Genomic DNA, 20,293 nt, shown 5'->3' with positions numbered 1-20,293 from the left:
TTCATTGGATTGCAACCTTGTTGTGGTCGGGGGAGCTTGTGTGTGTCTCAGTGACCCCTAGAGCTATTGCCAGCTGGAGGTTCGTCTCCTGTTAAAGGCCCCTGTCCCACTTAGGAAACCTGAACGGAAACCTCTGGAGACTTTGCGCCCCACCCAAGGTTTCTGTGCGGTTCCCAGAGGTTGCAGTTGGTTGCAGGTAGTGGAAGCAGGTAGGGAGACTGACAAAAACCTCCGGGAACCGCACGGAAACCTTGGGTGGGGCGCAAAGTCTCCACAGGTTTCCTAAGTGGGACAGGGGCATTAGGATCTCCCGTGCTGGACAGGTGGAAGGGTAGAGGCGAGACGAAGAGCGATTCACTGGTCCTCCAGGTTGGGGGTTGAACACAGGACTAACAACCCTGTCTCGTAAAACAAATATGTTACGGAAACAGCAACTGAGGGAATCAACAGGAGGGGAGGACACTCGTTGCCCTACAAGCCAGGAGTAAGTATAGAAGTCGGGCGGTCATGTTGCAGCGATAGAAGATGGTGGTGGGACCACATTTAGAGTATTGTAGGCAGACAAAAATGCTGGAGAAACTCAGCGGGTGCAGCAGCATCTATGGAGCGAAGGAAATAGGCAACGTTTCGGGCCGAAACCCTTCTTCAGACTGATGGGGGCGGGGAGAAGAAAGGAAAAAGGAGGAGGAGGAACCCGAGGGCTGAGGAAGGGGAGGAGACAGCAAGGGCTAACAAAATTGGGAGAATTCAATGTTCATGCCCGCAGGATGCAGACTCCCCAAGCGGAATATGAGGTGCTGTTCCTCCAATTTCCGGTGTTGCTCGCTCTGGCCATGGAGGAGACCCAGGACAGAGAGGTCGGATGGGGAATGGGAGGGGGAGTTGAAGTGCTGAGCCACCGGGAGGTCAGGTTGGTTATTGCGGACCGAGCGGAGGTGTTCGGCGAAACGATCGCCCAACCTCCGCTTAGTCTCACCGATGTAGATCACCTGACATCTAGAGCAGCGGATGCAATAGATGAGGTTGGAGGAGATACAGGTGAACCTCTGTCGCACCTGGAACAACTGCTTGGGTCCTTGAATGGAGTCGAGGGGGGAGGTAAAGGGACAGGTGTTGCATCTCTTGCGGTTTTTTTTAAAGAGTATTGTGTTCAGTTTTGGGCACCATGTTACGGGAAAGATATCGAGCTGGAAAGGGTGCAGAGAAGATGCTGGAACATGTTCACCGACTTGAGTTACAGGGAGCGGTTAAGCAGGTTAGGTCTCTATTCCTTGTAGCACAGGAGGATGAGAGGAGATCTTATAGAGGTGTACAAAATCTTGAGAGGAATAGATTGGGCAAACGCACAGAGTCCCTTTCCCAGAGTAGGGGAATCAGGATCCAGAGACACAGGTTTAAGGTGGGGGGTTTTAATAGGAACCTGAGGGGTAACCTATTTTACACAAAGGGCACAAAAGTATTTTATTGTCACCAATTAAGGTACAGTGATCAATGTTGCTTAGTGAAGGATTGTGTAGGGAGGAACTGCAGTAACAGCGGAACTGGCAGCATCTCTGGAGAGAAGGTGACGTTTCAGGTCGAGACCCTTCTTCAGACTATGAGACAGAGGAAAGGGAAACGAGAGATGCAGATGATAATATGGTGAGATATGGAGAACAAATGAGTGAAAGATATGCAAAAAAAGTAACAATGAATTCCTGACAGAAAATGCTTACATATTTCAAACTGTCCCAAATGATTTAGCGAGAAATAGCACGGAATTCATACGAGCGGGGTACAACCAGCACACCACTTGTAACGGGAGAAGTGTCGATATCCTTGCGATCGATGACAGGCTCGAAGACAAAGTTCTGCAGTAAAGTGGTCAAAAAAAGGAAAAGTTCCATGCGAGCCAAGGATTCCCCCAGGCACATTCTCTTGCCTGAAAGAAAAAAAAACACCGAGATCTTTTGCTTAGTTTAGAGATATCGCACACAATACTATCCCGAACACACTGGGGACAATTTACAATTTTACCGAATTCACCTGCACCTGTACGTCTTTGGAGTGTGGGAGGAAAGCGGTGAAAACACACGCAGGTCACGGGGAGAACGTGCAAACTCCGTACAGACAGCACCCGTGGGCAGGATCGAACCTGGGTCTCTGGCGCTACAAGGCAGCAATTCTACCGCTAAGTCACTGTGCTGCCCCTGTTTAGTTTAGAGAACCAGCGTGGAAACAGGCCCTTCGGGGGGGACACACACACGCACCATCTGCAGTTTCTCCAGTCTCCATTTTATTGCTGTTTTCGTAGTTGGCGCCACCATTCAATGTGATCATGGCTGATCATCCAAAATCAGTACCCCGTTCCTGCTTTCTCTCCATATCCCTTGATTCCATTAGCCCTAAGAGCTATATGTAACTCTCGCTTGAATACATCGAGTGAATTGGCCTCCACTGTCAAAGCCAAAGTCAACTTTATTCATCACATACATGCAAAGGTGCAGTGAAATGGATTTGCCAGCAGCGATACACTTAAAAAGAACACACCCAATAAAGTTTAACACAAACACCCACCACAGCTTTCTTCAGTGTGGTGGAAGGCAACAAACTTCAGCCAGTCCTCATTCTGTGGCAGAGAGTCTCAGAGGGAGTTTAGAAAGATACGGGCCAAAAGCAGGGTGGAAGAGACTTCTGAAGAAGGGTTTCGGCCCGAAACATTGCCTATTTCCTTCGCTCCATAGATGCTGCTGCACCCGCTGAGTTTCCCCAGCAATTTTGTGTACCGTGGAAGAGACTTGGTCAGCATAGGAAAAGATCCTATAGCGGAGCAAGATAGATCACTCCTTCTAAATGCAATGGGCTGATGTGTAGTACGCAACGGAGCGGAACGTGGGCCTTTTTTTCATCCATTTCAGTAACCCGACCCGCAGTGTAATCAACGTTGCGGGGGAACAGTTTGTGTTAATAAATTATAATTCTGAAAATGAAGAGAAGATTTTTACCAAATAACTTTGATTTTTACGAGGATGTTTCCGTAACCGGCTTCCGTCTCCGCACTAGTATCTTTGCTCCACTACGGGATCTTTGGTGCGGAGACGGAAGCCGGTTACGGAAATGGGGCCGAAAATTACCCATGAATCTGCCCATGGCCGTACTAGCTCTTTTTCGTCGAGTGGACGATCTTGCTCGCTGTAGGATCTTTGAGCGTGGGCAAGTTGGGCTAAAGCACTCGTTTCCACGTTGTATGACTCTACACACAATGTGGTCAGATAGGGAGAGAAGACGATAAAACATTTTACCTGCAGAAAAAGCCACGAAACTATCACTCTTTTTGAAGCATCCCTTTTCATCAAGAAAATGACTTGGATTAAACGATTCCGGCGTCTCCCAATGGCCGGCTTCTTTCAAGACGGAGGAAAGAACCGGAATCACAAAAATGCCCTGCGTATAGAAACAAGTTAAGACAAGGTAATGAGCAAAATTTATGAGTTGCACTGTGTACACTGATACAACATGGTGTAGTATTGACAGATAATGATATACATGGCTAGATCGATTTATAGCACTGTTTCATGTGATATTGATTCTAGGAGGCCACATTCAAGCACCGGCCTGGACTGAAACACAATCTTGTAGGAACAGGAATGGAGATGGTAAATTACTGCCCTTGGCTAATATAATGAAGGAAATATTAGCATCCTGGAGAATCTATAGTTTAAGAAGGAACTGCAGATGCTGGAAAATCGAAGGTACACAAAAATGCTGGAGAAACTCAGCGGGTGCAGCAGCATCTATGGAGCGAAGGAAATAGGCAACGTTTTGGGCCGAAACCCTTCTTCAGAAGTTTAGTTTAGGGATACAGAGCAGAAGCAGGGCCTTCAGCCAACCTCATCCATGCAAAGCATCAGAAGTGTGCAGGAAGGAACTGCAGATGCTGGTTTTTAACCGTAGACACAAAAATCTGGGGTAACTCAGCGGGTCAGGCAGCATCTCTGGAGAAAAGAAATAGGTGATGTTTCGGGTCGAGACCCTTCTTCATAGCAAAAGGATTTGAGTCTAGGAGCAGGGAGGTTCTACTGCAGTTGTGCAGGGTCTTGGTGAGACCACACCTGGAGTATTGCGTACAGTTTTGGTCTCCTAATCTGAGGAAGGACATTCTTGCCATAGAGGGAGTACAGAGAAGGTTCACCAGACTGATTCCTGGGATGTCAGGACTTTCATATGAAGAAAGACTGGATAGACTCGACTTGTACTCGCTAGAATTTAGAAGATTGAGGGGGGATCTTATAGAAACTTATAAAATTCTTAAGGGGTTGGACAGGCTAGATGCAGGAAGATTGTTCCCGATGTTGGGGAAGTCCAGAACAAAGGGTCACAGTTTAAGGTTAAGAGGGAAGTCTTTTAGGACTGAGATGAGAAAAAAAAAATTTACACAGAGAGTGGTGAATCTGTGGAATTCTCTGCCACAGAAGGTAGTTGAGGCCAGTTCATTGGCTATATTTAAGACGGAGTTAGATGTGGCCCTTGTGGCTAAAGGGATCAGGGGGTATGGAGAGAAGGCAGGTACGGGATACTGAGTTGGATGATCAGCCATGATCATATTGAATGGTGGTGCAGGCTCGAAGGGCCGAATGGCCTACTCCTGCACCTATTTTCTATGTTTCTATGTTCAGACAGAGTCAGGGGAAAGGGAGATATAGGCGGTGATATAGAGAGATGTAGAACAAATGAACAAAAGATATGCAAAAAAAGTAACAAAGGTGGAGCCCACAATAGTTCATTGTTGGCTGTGGGCTGAGCAATAACGAGTTATGCAGGCAATGAAACTCAATGGGACGACAATGAAACTAGTATAACGACTCAGGTGGCGAAGGGACAGAGAGGAGGGTTGCAAAGGTTACCTGAAGTTAGAGAAATCAATGTTCATACCGCTGGGGTGTAAGTTGCCCAAGCAAAATATGAGGTGCTGTTCCTCCAATTTGCGTTTGGCCTCACTCCAACAGTGGAGGAGTTAGGCACTGATTTCACTGTGTTTTCTGGGCCACAGAATGGCTGACAATATTCTCACCATAGCAATGGTTTTATACATTCTCGTTTGATGTTAAGAATGAATGAATGGAGTTTATTGGCCAAATATGTTCACATACAAGGAATTTGCCTTGGTGCTCTGCTCGCAAGTAACATCACAACATACAGTAAACAATTAAGAATAAAACATAAAACACTTGAGAATAAAACGTTATAATTTAAACATGTGAATGAAATAAAATGTCAGAGCAAAAAGAGGCCATTTATAAGCAAAATACAAATACCAAAGTTATGATCGACAATAGACAATAGGTGCAGGAGTAGGCCATTCGGCCCTTCGAGTCAGCACCGCCATTCCATGTCTTCATGGCTGATCATCCCCAATCAGTGCCCCATTCCTGCCTTCTCCCCATATCCCCTGACTCCGCTATCTTTAAGAGCCCTATCTAGATCTCTTTTGAAAGTATCCAGAGAACCGGCCTCCACCGCCCTCTGAGGCAGAGAATTCCACAGACTCACCACTCTCTGTGAGAAAAAGTGTTTCCTCATCTCCGTTCTATACGGCTTACCCCTTATTCTTAAACTGTGTGTGGCCCCTGGTTCTGGACTCCCCCAACATGATAAAGGTTTGATGCTGACCTTGGGTATCAAGTGTCCTCGGAATCGCACATCACTCATTGCCATGTGTGGAATACTCATGGGGACGATGTCAATGTAACGTTGAACCTCGTGAATGACCGCATCAGTGTAAGGCATCTTTGCCCGATCTTCAGCCTTAGGTCCTCGATTCGGTCCAATAACGTTATCGATTTCACCGTGAATTGTCTCTGGGGGAGCACAATAAACAGAGTATAATTTCTTTCAACAGACGTAGCCTGTACACGTTTTCTAACTTAGATATTGGTCACTATTAACATCTGACTATAAACACAAAAAACTGGAGTAACTCAGCGGGACAGGCAACATCTTTGGAGAGAAGGAATGGGTGACGTTTCAGGTCGAGACCCTTCTTCGGACTAGAGAAATAATTGTGTTTTACTTGCATCTCTAGGAAGGTGAGAGTATCACTTTGAGAATCTAGAAATGCAAAAGAGGACTCAGGTAATTTATTTATGTTTAAGAGGGAACTACAGATGCTGGAAAATCGAAGGTAGACAAAAATGCTGGAGAAACTCAGCGGGTGAGTTAGCATCTATGGAGCGAAGGAAATAGGCAACGTTTCGGGCCGAAACCCTTCTTCAGACTGATGTGAGGGTGGGGGAAGAAAGGAAGAGGAGGAGTCAGAGGGCTGAGGGAGAGCTGAGAAGGGGAGGAGACAGCAAGGGCTACCAGAAATTGGAGAAGTCAATGTTTATGCCACTAGGGTGCAGACTGCCCAAGCGGAATATGAGGTCCTGCTCCTCCAGTTTCCGGTGGTGCTCACTCTGGCCATGGAGGAGGCCCATTTAGTTTGCATGTTGTACAAGATTCAAAAGGGGATGGTGGGCATAACTGCAGATAGATACATAACATACTCAACAGTAAGGAGGACAAGAAAGAGAAATGATATGCAAATAGAAATCCCATTCACTAGGACAGATATTTATAAGAACTCATACTTAGTAAGAACCTTAAGGTAATGGAAGAAACTAGACAACGTTATAGTCAAATCATCTTCACTAGACAGTTTTAAATTGACACAAACAGCACAACACATCCAATATGCAGAGTACTGCCCTGCTGACTACAGATTCAGAAGGTTCAGATGGTTAGAGATACAGCGCGGAAACAGAAAATGTATTCTATTTTACATTTTCCTTGATCACCAACTTTGTTGATGTCTCGTTTTCACACCTTACCCTTCCTTATCCATCTATCTCCCTCCCCCCTGACGTCAGTCTGGAGAAGGGCCACGAGCCGAAACGTCACCCATTCCTTCTCTCCAGAGATGCTGCCTGTCCCGCTGAGTTACTCCAATATTTTGGCCATGACCTTTCTGCATAAACGAAGCGTACCTTGGATGTCTGGATACTTGGCCAGGATCTGGATGGACCAGTGCAGTGTCGTGCTGGTTGTTTCAGTTCCAGCCAAAAATAAATTCAGGGTCGACAGCAACAAGTTTTCTTGATTGAATTCCGAGTTAAGCTCATTTTTTTCCTGAATCAAAGCAAACATTTCATACATTTTAGACAATATTAGATTTTTCTTAAACTTATGTCTTAATTTTTAGTTTAAAACAGTCTTCAGACAATGTTAGATTTTTCTTAAAACTTATGTCTTAATATTTAGTTTTTTAATTTTTAGTTTAGAGACAGTGTGCAAACAGGCCCTTCGGCCCAGCGAGTCCGTACCGACCAGCGACCCCCACACATTAACACTATCCTACGCACACTGGGGAACAATTTTTACATTTAGGCAAATCCAATTAACCTACAAACATGTACGTCTTTTGAGTGTGGACGGAGACCGAAGATCTCGGAGAAAACCCACGGAGAGAACGTGCAAACTCCGTACAGACAAACACTGGTAGTAAAGATCGAACCCAGGACTCTGGTGCTGTAAGGTAGTAAATCTACCGCTGAGCCACCGTGCCATATTGGTCAACATAGTCTGTTTGGGCTAAAGGGTCTGTTTCTAAGCCGTACAACTATGTGACTCTAAACGCCCGATTTACCAGTTCAGTACAAAACTCCAGCGAACAAGGTCCACTAGTTGCACACAAAAAGCTGGAGTAACTCAGCGGGACAGGCAGCATCTCTGGAGAGAAGGAATGGGTGTCGTTTCGGGTCGAGACCCTTTTTCAGACTGAATCTGAAGAATGGTGCACGGGGCAGGGATTTAGATTCTTAGATCACTAGGATCTGTTTTGGGGTAAGGGGGAACTGTACAAAAGGGACGGATTGCATCTTAACAGGTGTGGGACCAGCATTCTGGCAGGCAGGTTTGCCACTGCTACACAGGTGATTTTAAACTGAATAAGGGGGGTGGGGTGTCGAATGGGATAGTGGAGGATGGAGTTAAAGGGAAAGGGTTTCTTAAATGTGTGAGCGTAGAGACAGAGGGGTGTAAAATGAGGGTAGAAGCAATAGGTAGCAAGGTGAAAAGTAAAAGTGGCAGGCAGACAAAACCAGGGCAAAAATCAAAAAGGGCCACTTTTCAACATAATTGTATAAGGGGTAAGAGCGTTGTAAAAACAAGCCTGAAGGCTTTGTGTCTCAATGCAAGGAGTATTCGTAATAAGGTGGATGAGTTGAACGTGCAGATAGCCATTAATGATTATGATATAGTTGGGATCACAGAGACATGGCTCCAGGGTGACCAAGGCTGGGAGCTGAACATCCAGGGATATTCAATATTCAGGAGGGATAGAGAGAAAGGAAAAGGAGGTGGGGTAGCGTTGCTGGTTAGAGAGGAGATTAACGCAATGGAAGGAAGGACATTAGTTTGGAGGATGTGGAATCGGTATGGGTAGAGCTGCGAAACACTAAGGGGCAGAAAACGCTGGTGGGTGTTGTGTACAGGCCACCTAACAGTAGTAGTGAAGTTGGAGATGGTATCAAACAAGAAATTAGAAATGCGTGCGACAAAGGCAAAACAGTTATAATGGGTGACTTCAATCTACATATAGATTGGGTGAATCAAATTGGTAAGGGGTGCTGAGGAAGAGGATTTATTGGAATGTATGCGGGATAGTTATCTAAATCAACATGTAGAGGAACCAACGAGAGAGCAGGCTATTTTAGACTGGGTATTGAGTAATGAGGAAGGGTTAGTTAGCAGTCTTGTTGTACATGCCCCCTTGGGCAAGAGTGACCATAATATGGTTGAGTTCTTCATTAGGATGGAGAGTGACATTGTTAATTCAGAAACAATGATTCTGAACTTAAAGAAAGGTAACTTTGAGGGTATGAGACGTGAATTGGCCAAGATTGACTGGCAATTAATTCTAAAAGGGTTGACGGTGGATATGCAATGGAAGACATTTAAAGACTGCATAGATGAACTACAAAAATTGTTCATCCCAGTGTGGCAAAAGAATAAATCAGGGAAGGTAGTACATCCGTGGATAACTAGGGAAATCAGGGATAGTATCAAAGCGAAGGATGATGCGTACAAATTAGCCAGAAAAAGCAGCATACCGGAGGACTGGGAGAAATTCAGAGACCAGCAGAGGAGGACAAAGGGCTTAATTGGGAAAGGAAAAATAGATTATGAAAGAAAACTGGCAGGGAACATAAAAACTGACTGCAAAAGATTTTATAGATATGTGAAAAGAAAGAGATTAGTTAAAACAAATGTAGGTCCCTTGCAGTCAGAAACAGGTGAGTTGATCATGGGGAACAAGGATATGGCGGACCAATTGAATAACTACTTTGGTTCCGTCTTCACTAAGGAAGACATAAATAATCTGCCGGAAATAGCAGGGGACCGCGGGTCAAAGGAGTTGGAGGAATTGAGTGAAATCCAGGTTAGCCGGGAAGTGGTGTTGGGTAAATTGAATGGATTAAAGGCCGATAAATCCCCAGGGCCAGATAGGCTGCATCCCAGAGTACTTAAGGAAGTAGCTCCAGAAATAGTGGATGCATTAGTAATAATCTTTCAAAACTCTTTAGATTCTGGAGTAGTTCCTGAGGATTGGCGGGTAGCAAACGTAACCCCACTTTTTAAGAAGGGAGGGAGAGAGAAAACGGGGAATTACAGACCAGTTAGTCTAACATCGGTAGTGGGGAAACTGCTAGAGTCAGTTATTAAAGATGGGATAGCAGCACATTTGGAAAGTGGTGAAATCATTGGACAAAGTCAGCATGGATTTACAAAAGGTAAATCATGTCTGACGAATCTTATATAATTTTTCGAGGATGTAACTAGTAGCGTGGATAGGGGAGAACCAGTGGATGTGGTGTATCTGGACTTCCAGAAGGCTTTCGACAAGGTCCCACATAAGAGATTAGTTTACAAACTTAAAGCACACGGCATTGGGGGTTCAGTATTGATGTGGATAGAGAACTGGCTGGCAAACAGGAAGCAAAGAGTAGGAGTAAACGGGTCCTTTTCACAATGGCAGGCAGTGACTAGTGAGGTACCGCAAGGCTCAGTGCTGGGACCCCAGCTATTTACAATATATATTAATGATCTGGATGAGGGAATTGAAGGCAATATCTCCAAGTTTGCGGATGACACTAAGCTGGGGGGCAGTGTTAGCTGTGAGGAGGATGCTAGGAGACTGCAAGGTGACTTGGATAGGCTGGGTGAGTGGGCAAATGTTTGGCAGATGCAGTATAATGTGGATAAATGTGAGGTTATCCATTTTGGTGGCAAAAACAGGAAAGCAGACTATTATCTAAATGGTGGCCGACTAGGAAAAGGGGAGATGCAGCGAGACCTGGGTGTCATGGTACACCAGTCATTGAAAGTAGGCATGCAGGTGCAGCAGGCAGTGAAGAAAGCGAATGGTATGTTAGCTGTCATAGCAAAAGGATTTGAGTACAGGAGCAGGGAGGTTCTACTGCAGTTGTACAGGGTCTTGGTGAGACCACACCTGGAGTATTGCGTACAGTTTTGGTCTCCGAATCTGAGGAAGGACATTATTGCCATAGAGGGAGTGCAGAGAAGGTTCACCAGACTGATTCCTGGGATGTCAGGACTGTCTTATGAAGAAAGACTGGATAGACTTGGTTTATACTCTCTAGAATTTAGGAGATTGAGAGGGGATCTTATAGAAACTTACAAAATTCTTAAGGGGTTGGACAGGCTAGATGCAGGAAGATTGCTCCCGATGTTGGGGAAGTCCAGGACAAGAGGTCACAGCTTAAGGATAAGGGGGAAATCATTTAAAACTGAGATGAGAAGAACTTTTTTCACACAGAGAGTGGTGAATCTCTGGAACTCTCTGCCACAGAGGGTAGTCGAGGCCAGTTCATTGGCTATATTTAAGAGGGAGTTAGATGCGGCCCTTGTGGCTAAGGGGATCAGGGGTTATGGAGAGAAGGCAGGTACGGGATACTGAGTTGAATGATCAGCCATGATCATATTGAATGGCGGTGCAGGCTCGAAGGGACGAATGGCCTACTCCTGCACCTAATTTCTATGTTTCTAATGGTCTCAGCCCGAAACGTCACCCGTTCCTTCTCTCCAGAGATGCTGCCTGTCCCGCCGAGTTACTCCGGCATTTTGTGTCTACCTTCGGTTTTAAACCAGCATCTGCAGTTCCTTCCAACACAAGAGTTGGAAGAATGAATGCAATACAGTGTCATTACCTCATCCATCTTGTTGAGAAAGGTGTCAATGTAATCCCTGGGGAAATCCTTCTGGTGGACCTCTTTGTGACTTTGAATAGTTTTACTCAGAAAACTTTTTATACTTGTAATATTTTGGAAGAACTTCTGGTGAGGTCCGGGCAGGCAATTCATGATCCTCGGGATGTTATTGTACAACTGCAAAACAGATACAGTGATCAGTCACAAGCAAGGTAGTGTTTCTGAATATATTTGATGGTTAGTAGGATGGTACGCAGTCTTAAATGGCCCGACCCCTTATTCGTAAACTGTGTGTGACCCCTGGTTCTGGACTTCCGTCAGCTTCAGTAAAAGCATGGTCCTTACAATTAAACGAGATCCATACCTGCACCCAGGGACTACTTAAAACGCGGACAACTTGTGCGATCATCCCCATCAGCTTGAGAAAGCTCTGATCTTCATAATCGAATCGTTCCCCAAAGGTGATGGAACAGATGATGTTCGATGTTGCACACCTCAGTGGGAAATCTGCCTTAAATGGGCCACCTAGTCCATTTAAAGAGACTGGTTAGTCAAGTCAGTTCACATTTATTTCTATAGCACATTTAAAAAACAACTCTCGTTGGCCAAAGTGCTTTACATTTGTTATAAGAATAGTATATTCCACTACCTGCAACCTCCGGCAGATGGCACAATGGGCTAAGTGTTCGGCTGGCAACCGGAAGGTAGCCGGTTCGAATCCCGCTTGGAGTGCATACTGTCGTTGTGTCCTTGGGCAAGACACTTCACCCACCTTTGCCTGTGTGTGAATGTGTGTGAGTGATTGGTGGTGGTCGGAGGGGCCGTAGGCGCAGATTGGCAGCCACGCTTCCGTCAGTCTGCCCCAGGGCAGCTGTGGCTACAGAAGTAGCTTACCACCACCGAGTGTGACTGAGGAGTGAATGAATAATGCGATGTAAAGCGCCTTGAGTATTAGAAAGGCGCTATATAAATCCCATCCATTATTATTATAAACAAATAAACTACATACATATATACATATAGCCCTCGCTCAGTGGACGTCAGGAAAGGCTTGGGAGTTTTTAGTCTTGACTTAAAGGAGTCGATGGAGGGGGCAGTTCTGATGGGAAGGGCGATGCTGTTCCACAGTCTAGGGGCTGCAACCGCAAAGGCGTGGTCGATCGCCCCTAAGCTTATGCCTAGACCGCGGGATATTCAGCAGCCCCAAGTCGGCCGATCTGAGGGGCCTGGAGGTGGAGTGGTGGGTGAGAAGACTTTTAATGTAGGAGGGGGCAAGCCCATTGAGGGCTTTGTAGACATGGAGGAGGGTCTTGAAATGTATACGGAACCGCACAGGGAGCCAGTGGTTAGGAGAGCGTACAATGTTAAAATGACAATCGCTATCAAATATCAAATACCAGAGGCCGCAGCTTTATGGAGAGAGGGGCAATGTTTAAAGGAGATATGTGGGGACAAGATTTGTTTGGTGGTGAGTGGCTGGAACATGCTGCTGTGCTGGTGGTTAAAGCAGATATGATAGTAGCACTTAAGAGACTTTTGCATAGGCACGTGGACATGCAATACAATGCAATACAATACAATACCATTTATCATCATTTGAACCTCAAAAGAAGTTCAAACGAAATTTGGTTTCTGCTGTCATACAACAAGAAAAGAACCAAGACACACACTTAACACAAACATCCATCACAGTGAATCTCCTCCTCACTGTGATGGAAGGCAAAGTCTTGTCGATGTTAAAGCCCCGGGCGGGCGATGGCAAGTCCCGCGGCCGATAAAGCCGCGCCGGGCGATGTAATGCCCCTGTCCCACTTAGGAAACCTGAACGGAAACCTCTGGAGACTTTGCGCCCCACCCAAGGTTTCCGTGCGGTTCCCGGGGGTTGCAGGAGGTTGCAGGTAGTGGAAGCAGGTAGAGAGAGTGACAAAAACCTCCGGGAACTGCACGGAAACCTTGGGTGGGGAGCAAAGTCTCCAGAGGTTTCCGTTCAGGTTTCCTAAGTGGGACAGGGGCATAAGGCCCAGCTCCAGGTCATTTTCAACCCCGCAATTCGGGCGTGAGAAGTTGCCATTGTGGGAGCTCCGAAAAGCGGTCTCCCACCAGCTATGTAAGAAATCTGTCATTAAATTGTCGCTTAATATTATTTGGATACATGCTTCTAATAAAAATATTATATATATTTTTTAAAACCTTTTTTATTCCTGAAGCTTTTAACCAGGAACTGAGCTTCCTCCTGGATTCGCTCCTCGATACTCTTTTTCCCCATTCCATAATCCCTCAAGGTGCTGAGAGTGAATCTCCGAAGCTGTTTCCATCTCTCCCCACTGCTGAAGCCAACTCCTGCAAGAGAGATGTGGAAGAAGGTCAAGTCACTTTTATTTCTATAGCACATTTAAAAAACAACTCTTGTTGACCAAAATGCTTTACATTGGTGGAGGTACTAACGTTATACAACATTGGTTCATAGATTAAGTACATAAAAGAGTCGATGGAGGGGGCAGTTCTGATGGGAAGAGGGATGCTGTTCTAGGAGCTGCAACCGCAAAGGCTCGGTCACCCCAGAGCTTATGCCTAGACCGCGGGATGTTCAGTAACCCCAAATTCGCCAATCTGAGGGAACTGCAGATGCTGGTTTAAACCAAAGACAGACACAAGAAGCTGGAGTAACTCAGCGGGTCAGACAGCATCTCCGGAGTAAAGCAGTAGGTGACGTTTCGAGTCGAGACCCTACTTCAGACTCACACAGGAGGGAGGCAGTGGGAATTTGGAACACTTCAAGCCAAATCAGTTCTTAAATTAAAATCTCAGGCTGATAATTGTTTAGTGTGTGTGTAAGACAGTGTCAGTGTGCGGGGATCGCTGGTCGGTGCGGACTTGGTGGGCTGAAGGGCCTGTTTCCGCGCTGTATCTCTAACTAAACTAAACTAAACCATCCTGTCTTGGAAATATTTTGATATTATTTGTTTAAGAAGGAACTGCAGATGCTGGAAAATCGAAGGTGGACAAAAGTGCTGGAGAAACTCAGCTGGGTGCAGCAGCATCTATGGAGCGAAGGAAATAGGCAACGTTTCGAGAACCGTTTTAGGAAATAGGCAACGTTTCGGGCCGAAACCCTTTGGGTTTCGGCCCGAAACGTTGTCTATTTCCTTTGCTCTATAGATGCTGCTGCACCCGCTGAGTTTCTCCAGCACTTTTGTCCACCTTCTATTGATGTTACTTATTCATCACTACATTGAAATCCTTGATTCCCCGTCACTCCAACACCACATGAGAGTCTCTGCAACACAAGGCAGTGTCTCAACACCACCTTCTCAAAAGCAATTGTGCTTCTTGGGCAGCACAGTGGCGCAGCAGGTAGAGCCCCAGCCTCACAGCAGCAGAGACTCTGGTTCGATCCCGACCTCGGATGCCGTCTGTGTGCGGAGTTTGCACGTTCTCCCTGTGACCGCGTGGGTTTTCTCCGGGTGCTCCAGTTTCCTCCCACACACAAAGTACACGCGGGTTTGTAGGTTAATTGGCTTCTGTAAATTGCAGGGAGTTCAAGTTCAAGTTGAAGTGAGTTTATTGTCATGTGTCCCTGATAGGACAATGAAATTCTTGCTTTGCTTCAGCACAAGAGAACATAGTAGGCATTGACTACAAAACAGATCAGTGTGTCCATATACCGTAATATAAATATATACACACATGAATAAATAAACTGATAGAGTGCAAATAACAGATAATGGGTTATTAATAATCAGAGTTTTGTCCGAGCCAGGTTTAATAGCCTGATGGCTGTGGGGAAGTAGCTATTCCTGAACCTGGTCGTTGCAGTCTTCAGGCTCCTGTACCTTCTACCAGTGGATGTATACTGGGATAACATAGAACTAATGTGAATGGAAGATAGACACTAAATGCTGGGGTAACTCAGCGGGACAGGCAGCATTTGTGTCTGTGGAATTCTCTGCCTCAGAGGACCTGGTGGAGGCAGGTTCGCTGGATGCTTTCAAGAGAGAGCTAGATAGGGCTCTTAAAAATAGCGGAGTCAGGGGATATGGGGAGAAGGCAGGAACGGGGTACTGATTGGGGATGATCAGCCATGATCACATTGAATGGTGGTGCTGGCTCAAAGGGTCAAATGACCTAATAATAATAATATTGGATGGGATTTATATAGCACCTTTCTAATACTCAAGGCGCTTTACATCGCATTATGCATTCACTCCTCAGTCACACTCAGGTGGTAAGCTACTTCTGTAGCCACAGCTGCCCTGGGGCAGACTGATGGAAGCGTGGCTGCCAATCTGCGCTTACGGCCCCTCCGACCACCACCAATCACTCACACACATTCACACACAGGCAAAGGTGGGTGAAATGTCTTGCCCAAGGACACAACGACAGTATGCACTCCAAGCGGGATTCGAACCGGCTACCTTCCGATCGCCAGCCGAACACTTAGCCCATTGTGCCATCTGTCGTCCCTCCTGCACCTATCGTCTATTGTCTATCTCGAGAGAGAGAGAGAGAGATAGGTTGACCTTTTAGGACCGGCTACAATTACACGAAGGCAAATTTAAAATAGGTTCTTATCTTACCGTAGCCGCCTGAGATTCGTTTGAGGACGGGGAAGAGGTAGCGGCCACTAAAGTCATGTCCGTGGGTGACCAAGGCTTCCCTCACCGCCTCAGTACCACACACCACCACTGCTGGGTAGCCGCTGAACCAGATGGTGAAGACAGGCCCATACTGCTCACTCAGCTAGGACAACACAACGGGCACAGACTCACACAGGGTGGAAACAGGCCCTCCAGCCCAACTTATGATTGTATTGTATTGTATTCAAATTTATTGTCATTGTCTCAATTAGAGACAACGAAATGAATTTTCCTTACAGGCAGTATCATAAAAATAAATAAATAATAAATAATAAAACATATTAAAAATAAAATTGAATTAAATAAAGAAAAGCGCAAACACAGAAAGTCCACGACACAACATAACACAGTGGCACCAAGGTGAGGAAGGCACCATAGTCCAGCCAGCCTCCCCTCCGATCTTCCCAGATGTTCATCCGTGGTCTGGGCCTTCCGAGCACCCGCAGTCGCTGCACCGGGCGGCCTGATGTTCAGGCCCTCACGCCGGGCTGGTGGAACGCCGACGCCGAACCCCGACGGTGAACATCCTCCTCCTCCTCAGCGGCCCGGACCTCCCGATCAGCCGCCTCCCGCAGCCGGAGTCCGCAGCTCCCGAGTCCGCAGGCCGAGCCGGGCGGAGTCGCAGGACCCCGCGTTGTTGATCGGCGCCCCCCGCATTGGGAGCTCCGCAAACCACAGCCCCAGGATGTCGGTGCAGCAGGTCCAGCACTCCGGGCTCCAGATGGCGATCCCCAGTAAGGCATCGCCAGCCCCGCGATGTTACAGCACTGTCCCGCCGCTGCTGGAGCTCTGGTCGATCCCGGCAGGAAAGGCCGCGCCAATCCAGTAGGTAGGCCGCTGGGGGGGTGAGGACGTGACTCGAATAATAGTCGCGTCCTCTCCAGGAAGCGACCGAAGGACGGTATCCCCCGCACCGTGCCCTCTTCCCCCACATAAAGACATTTAAAAAAACATTAAAAACACACTTTAACATAACTAAAAAAACAAAAAGATACCAGGCTGAAGGTGGAGGCTGCTGACACCAGCGCCACCGGAAGTACAACATAGATACATAGAAACATAGACAATAGGTGCCGGCGTAGGCCATTTGGCCCTTCGAGCCTGCACCGCCATTCAATATGATCATGGCTGATTGTCCAAAATCATCTTGAATGGTGGTGCTGGGTCGAATGGCTGAATGGCCTACGCCGGCACCTATTGTCGATTTTCCCCCATAATCCCTTGATTCCATTAGTCCGTAAGAACTAAATCTAACTCAGTACGATACAACTTCATTTACCCTCGAGGGAAATTAGTCTGCCAACAGACAAAATATAGTTACAAGGCATTGAAAGTTTCATGTATATTAAACTGACCAGTTATGGGGAGAAGGCAGGAGAATGGGGTTATGAGGCCACGATTGAATGGCAGAGTGGCCTCAATGGGCCGAATGGCCTAATTCCACTCCTATAATATGTGAACTTGTAATATGTTAGCAGCCCTGTGCCCTATGACTAGTGTAGCTGGGACATGTTGGCTAGTGTGGGCATGTTCTGCCTAAGGGCCTGTTGCAACACTATATCATCACTGCACGACTCTGCAAAACTGATTTGTCATCCACAACTCAGGGCTGTCACAGACAAACGAAGATCAGAGACTTATCGGGTCATTAGGGATAGGAGCAGAATTAGGCCATTCAGCCCATCGAGCCTACACCACCATTCAATCATGGCTGATCTATCTCTCCCTCCTAACCCCATTCTCCTGCCTTCTCCCCATAGTCGCCCCCCGACACACAAACTGATCAATAATCTATCTCCAAGGTAGACAAAAATGCTGGAGAAACTCAGCGGGTGAGGCAGCATCTATGGAGCGAAGGAAATAGGTGAGGTCGCCTGTTCCTTCACCCGAAACGTCACCTATTCCTTCGCTCCATAGATGCTGCCTCACCCGCTGAGTTCCTCCAGCATTTTTGTCTACCTTCGATTTTTCCAGCATCTGCAGTTCTTTCTCAAACAAAAATCTATCTCTGCTTCATTTCAAAATTTCAAAATCTATCTCTGCCTCATTTCTGGGATTGTAATTCTGGCCCCTGGTTCTGGGAGTCCAGAACCAGGGGCCACACAGTCTTAGAATAAAGGGGAGGTCATTTAAGACTGAGGTGAGAATAAACCTTTTCACCCAGAGAGTTGAGAATTTATGGAATTCCCTGCCACAGAGGGCAATGGAGGCCAAGTCACTGGATGGATTTAAGAGAGAGTTAGATAGAGCTCTAGGGGCTAGAGGAGTCAAGGGATATGGGGAGAAGGCAGGCACGGGTTATTGATAGGGGACGATCAGCCATGATCACAATGAATGGTGGTGCTGGCTCGAAGGGCCAAATGGCCTCCTCCTGCACCTATTGTCTATGTTTCTATGTAATCTTTAACTGAGATAATTCAGGCTGGCAACATCACACTTAAAAATCTCCAACCAGGAAATCTACAAACAGGAAAGTAACTTCTGCACATGTTGAGCAATCATGCCCAGATGTTTCGTCCTGCCCAGATGTTTTGGAATAAAACAGACACAACACGCTGGAGTAACTCAGCGGGAGAGAAGGAATGGGTGGCGTTTCGGGTCGAGACCCTGCTTCAGACCAAAGATCCTATAGCTTCAGACTGAGTTACTCCAACATTTTTGTGTGTGTCGCTGCAGTTCCTGGTTTACCCACTATTTTTTTCGACACCAATTGAAGTTGAGTGTTACTGCTACCAAAGATCATGGGATCTTTGACTGTAACTACCTTAAAGGCACCAACACACACTTAAGCATGGGCGATTTCCACAAAGAAAACTGGCTCAAACAAAGCAAGGAAGTTCTTTTCGCATTCTTATTTAAAGACTAAGACGTTGTCCTTACCTTGATAAGAGATTTGTGGACTGATTTTAGATTCAGCTGGAACAAGTTGCCGACTAGGGGGAGAGGTGTGGGTCCCGGGGGAAGCCCAGAAAACCGCGTGTTGGTTTTCAGTAACTTCACCAAGAGCAGGATTCCGAGTAAAGCAACAAGCAAAGTTGTCCAAAATTCACTCCAACTCATGGTCGACTTGAGCCAGGCACTCGGGACTGCAGGGTGGGGAGAAAGAGTTGTCAACTGACCTCAAAATTCAGATAGTTACGCAGAAAATAAACAAGGTTTCAGCAGATTACACCAGAGCCTGGTGAACTGTGAATGCCATAAATCTCAAGCAGCACAATTTACTTCACTGTCCCACTTATATAAGGGCGATTAATGGCGCCTTCACCGTCTCCTGCCCTTCGCCAAAGGTTTGCTGGTGAGACCGACTGAACCAAAGATCTAGTATCTTTGGACTGAAGTTTAGTAACTCCAGAAACTCCCACTTAGTTGTAGTTCCGCCCATTAGTGTTTCCAGGGGACGTTTGTACGCGATCAACCAACAAAAGCTGGCTCCAAATAAGTCCTGAATTAAATCGACTATTGCACTATTATTGTTTGTTATGGGTACCTATGAGTTCGCGTGTGTGTGTATATATAATGTACATATATATATGTGTGTGTGTGTATATATATATGTGTGTAAGGGAGGGGAGTGTGGGGTGGGGAGTGTGGAGTGTGTGTGAGTGTGAGTAGGAACTGCAGATGCTAGTTTAAACTAAGTCAGAAGAAGGGTCTCGTTAACGTTACCCATTCCTTCTCCCCAGAGATGCTGCCTGTCCCGCTGAGTTACTCCAGCATTTTGTGTCTATCTTTTATAAATAGATATATATGTGTGTGTGTGTGTATATGTATATATGTGTGTGTATATATATTTTGTGTGTGTGTGCGCATATATGTGTGTATATATATATGTGTGTGTGTGTATATATATATATGTGTGTGTATGTGTATATATGTGTGTGTGTATGTGTGTATTTGTGTGTGTATGTGTATATATATATATTGTGTGTGTGTGTGTGTACATATGTGTTTGTGTATATATGTGTGTGTGTATTTTGTGTATATGTGTGAGTATGTGTGTGTGTGTATATGTGTGTATATGTGTGTGTATATGTATTTTGTGTGTGTGCATATATGTGTGTGTGTGTATATATATATATATATGTGTGTATATGTGTGTATGTGTATATATGTGTGTGTATTTGTGTGTGTATGTGTATATATATTGTGTGTGTGTACATATGTGTTTGTGTATATATGTGTGTGTGTGTATTTTGTGTATATGTGTATGTGTGTGTGTATATGTTTGTATATATATATATGTGTGTGTATGTGTATATGTGTGTGTATATGTGTGTGTGTATGTGTGTGTGTGTATGTGTATGTGTGTGTGTGGAGCAGGAGAATGGGGTTGAGAGGGAAAAATAGATCAGCCATGATTGAATGGTGGAGTAGACTCGATGGGCTGAATGGACCCATGACATGGTTTTA

General features: G+C 45.9%; 1 protein-coding gene across 1 annotated transcript in view; it reads right to left on the bottom strand.

Annotated features, from left to right (window-relative positions):
- Window positions 1-19,230, bottom strand: part of LOC116967882 (cytochrome P450 2C5-like) — a 39,763-nt gene extending 20,533 nt beyond the window's left edge. The window contains exons 1-10 of the mRNA XM_033014524.1: window positions 19,111-19,230; window positions 18,764-18,969; window positions 15,824-15,986; window positions 13,437-13,586; window positions 11,611-11,771; window positions 11,247-11,423; window positions 7,005-7,146; window positions 5,650-5,837; window positions 3,282-3,423; window positions 1,621-1,921 (exon numbers count right to left, since the gene is read on the bottom strand). Of these exons, the coding sequence (XP_032870415.1) occupies window positions 1,740-1,921; window positions 3,282-3,423; window positions 5,650-5,837; window positions 7,005-7,146; window positions 11,247-11,423; window positions 11,611-11,771; window positions 13,437-13,586; window positions 15,824-15,986; window positions 18,764-18,943 (1,485 nt within the window). The 5' untranslated portion in view covers window positions 18,944-18,969; window positions 19,111-19,230 and the 3' untranslated portion in view covers window positions 1,621-1,739. The remainder of the gene's footprint in view (window positions 1-1,620; window positions 1,922-3,281; window positions 3,424-5,649; window positions 5,838-7,004; window positions 7,147-11,246; window positions 11,424-11,610; window positions 11,772-13,436; window positions 13,587-15,823; window positions 15,987-18,763; window positions 18,970-19,110) is intronic.
- Window positions 19,231-20,293: the final 1,063 nt, after the last annotated feature.

This window comes from Amblyraja radiata, chromosome 41 (genome assembly GCF_010909765.2).
Source record: "Amblyraja radiata isolate CabotCenter1 chromosome 41, sAmbRad1.1.pri, whole genome shotgun sequence".
In the NCBI taxonomy this organism is placed as follows: domain Eukaryota; kingdom Metazoa; phylum Chordata; class Chondrichthyes; order Rajiformes; family Rajidae; genus Amblyraja; species Amblyraja radiata.
Note: the sequence above shows the minus strand (reverse complement) of the source record. Positions and strands in the feature narration are given on the sequence as shown.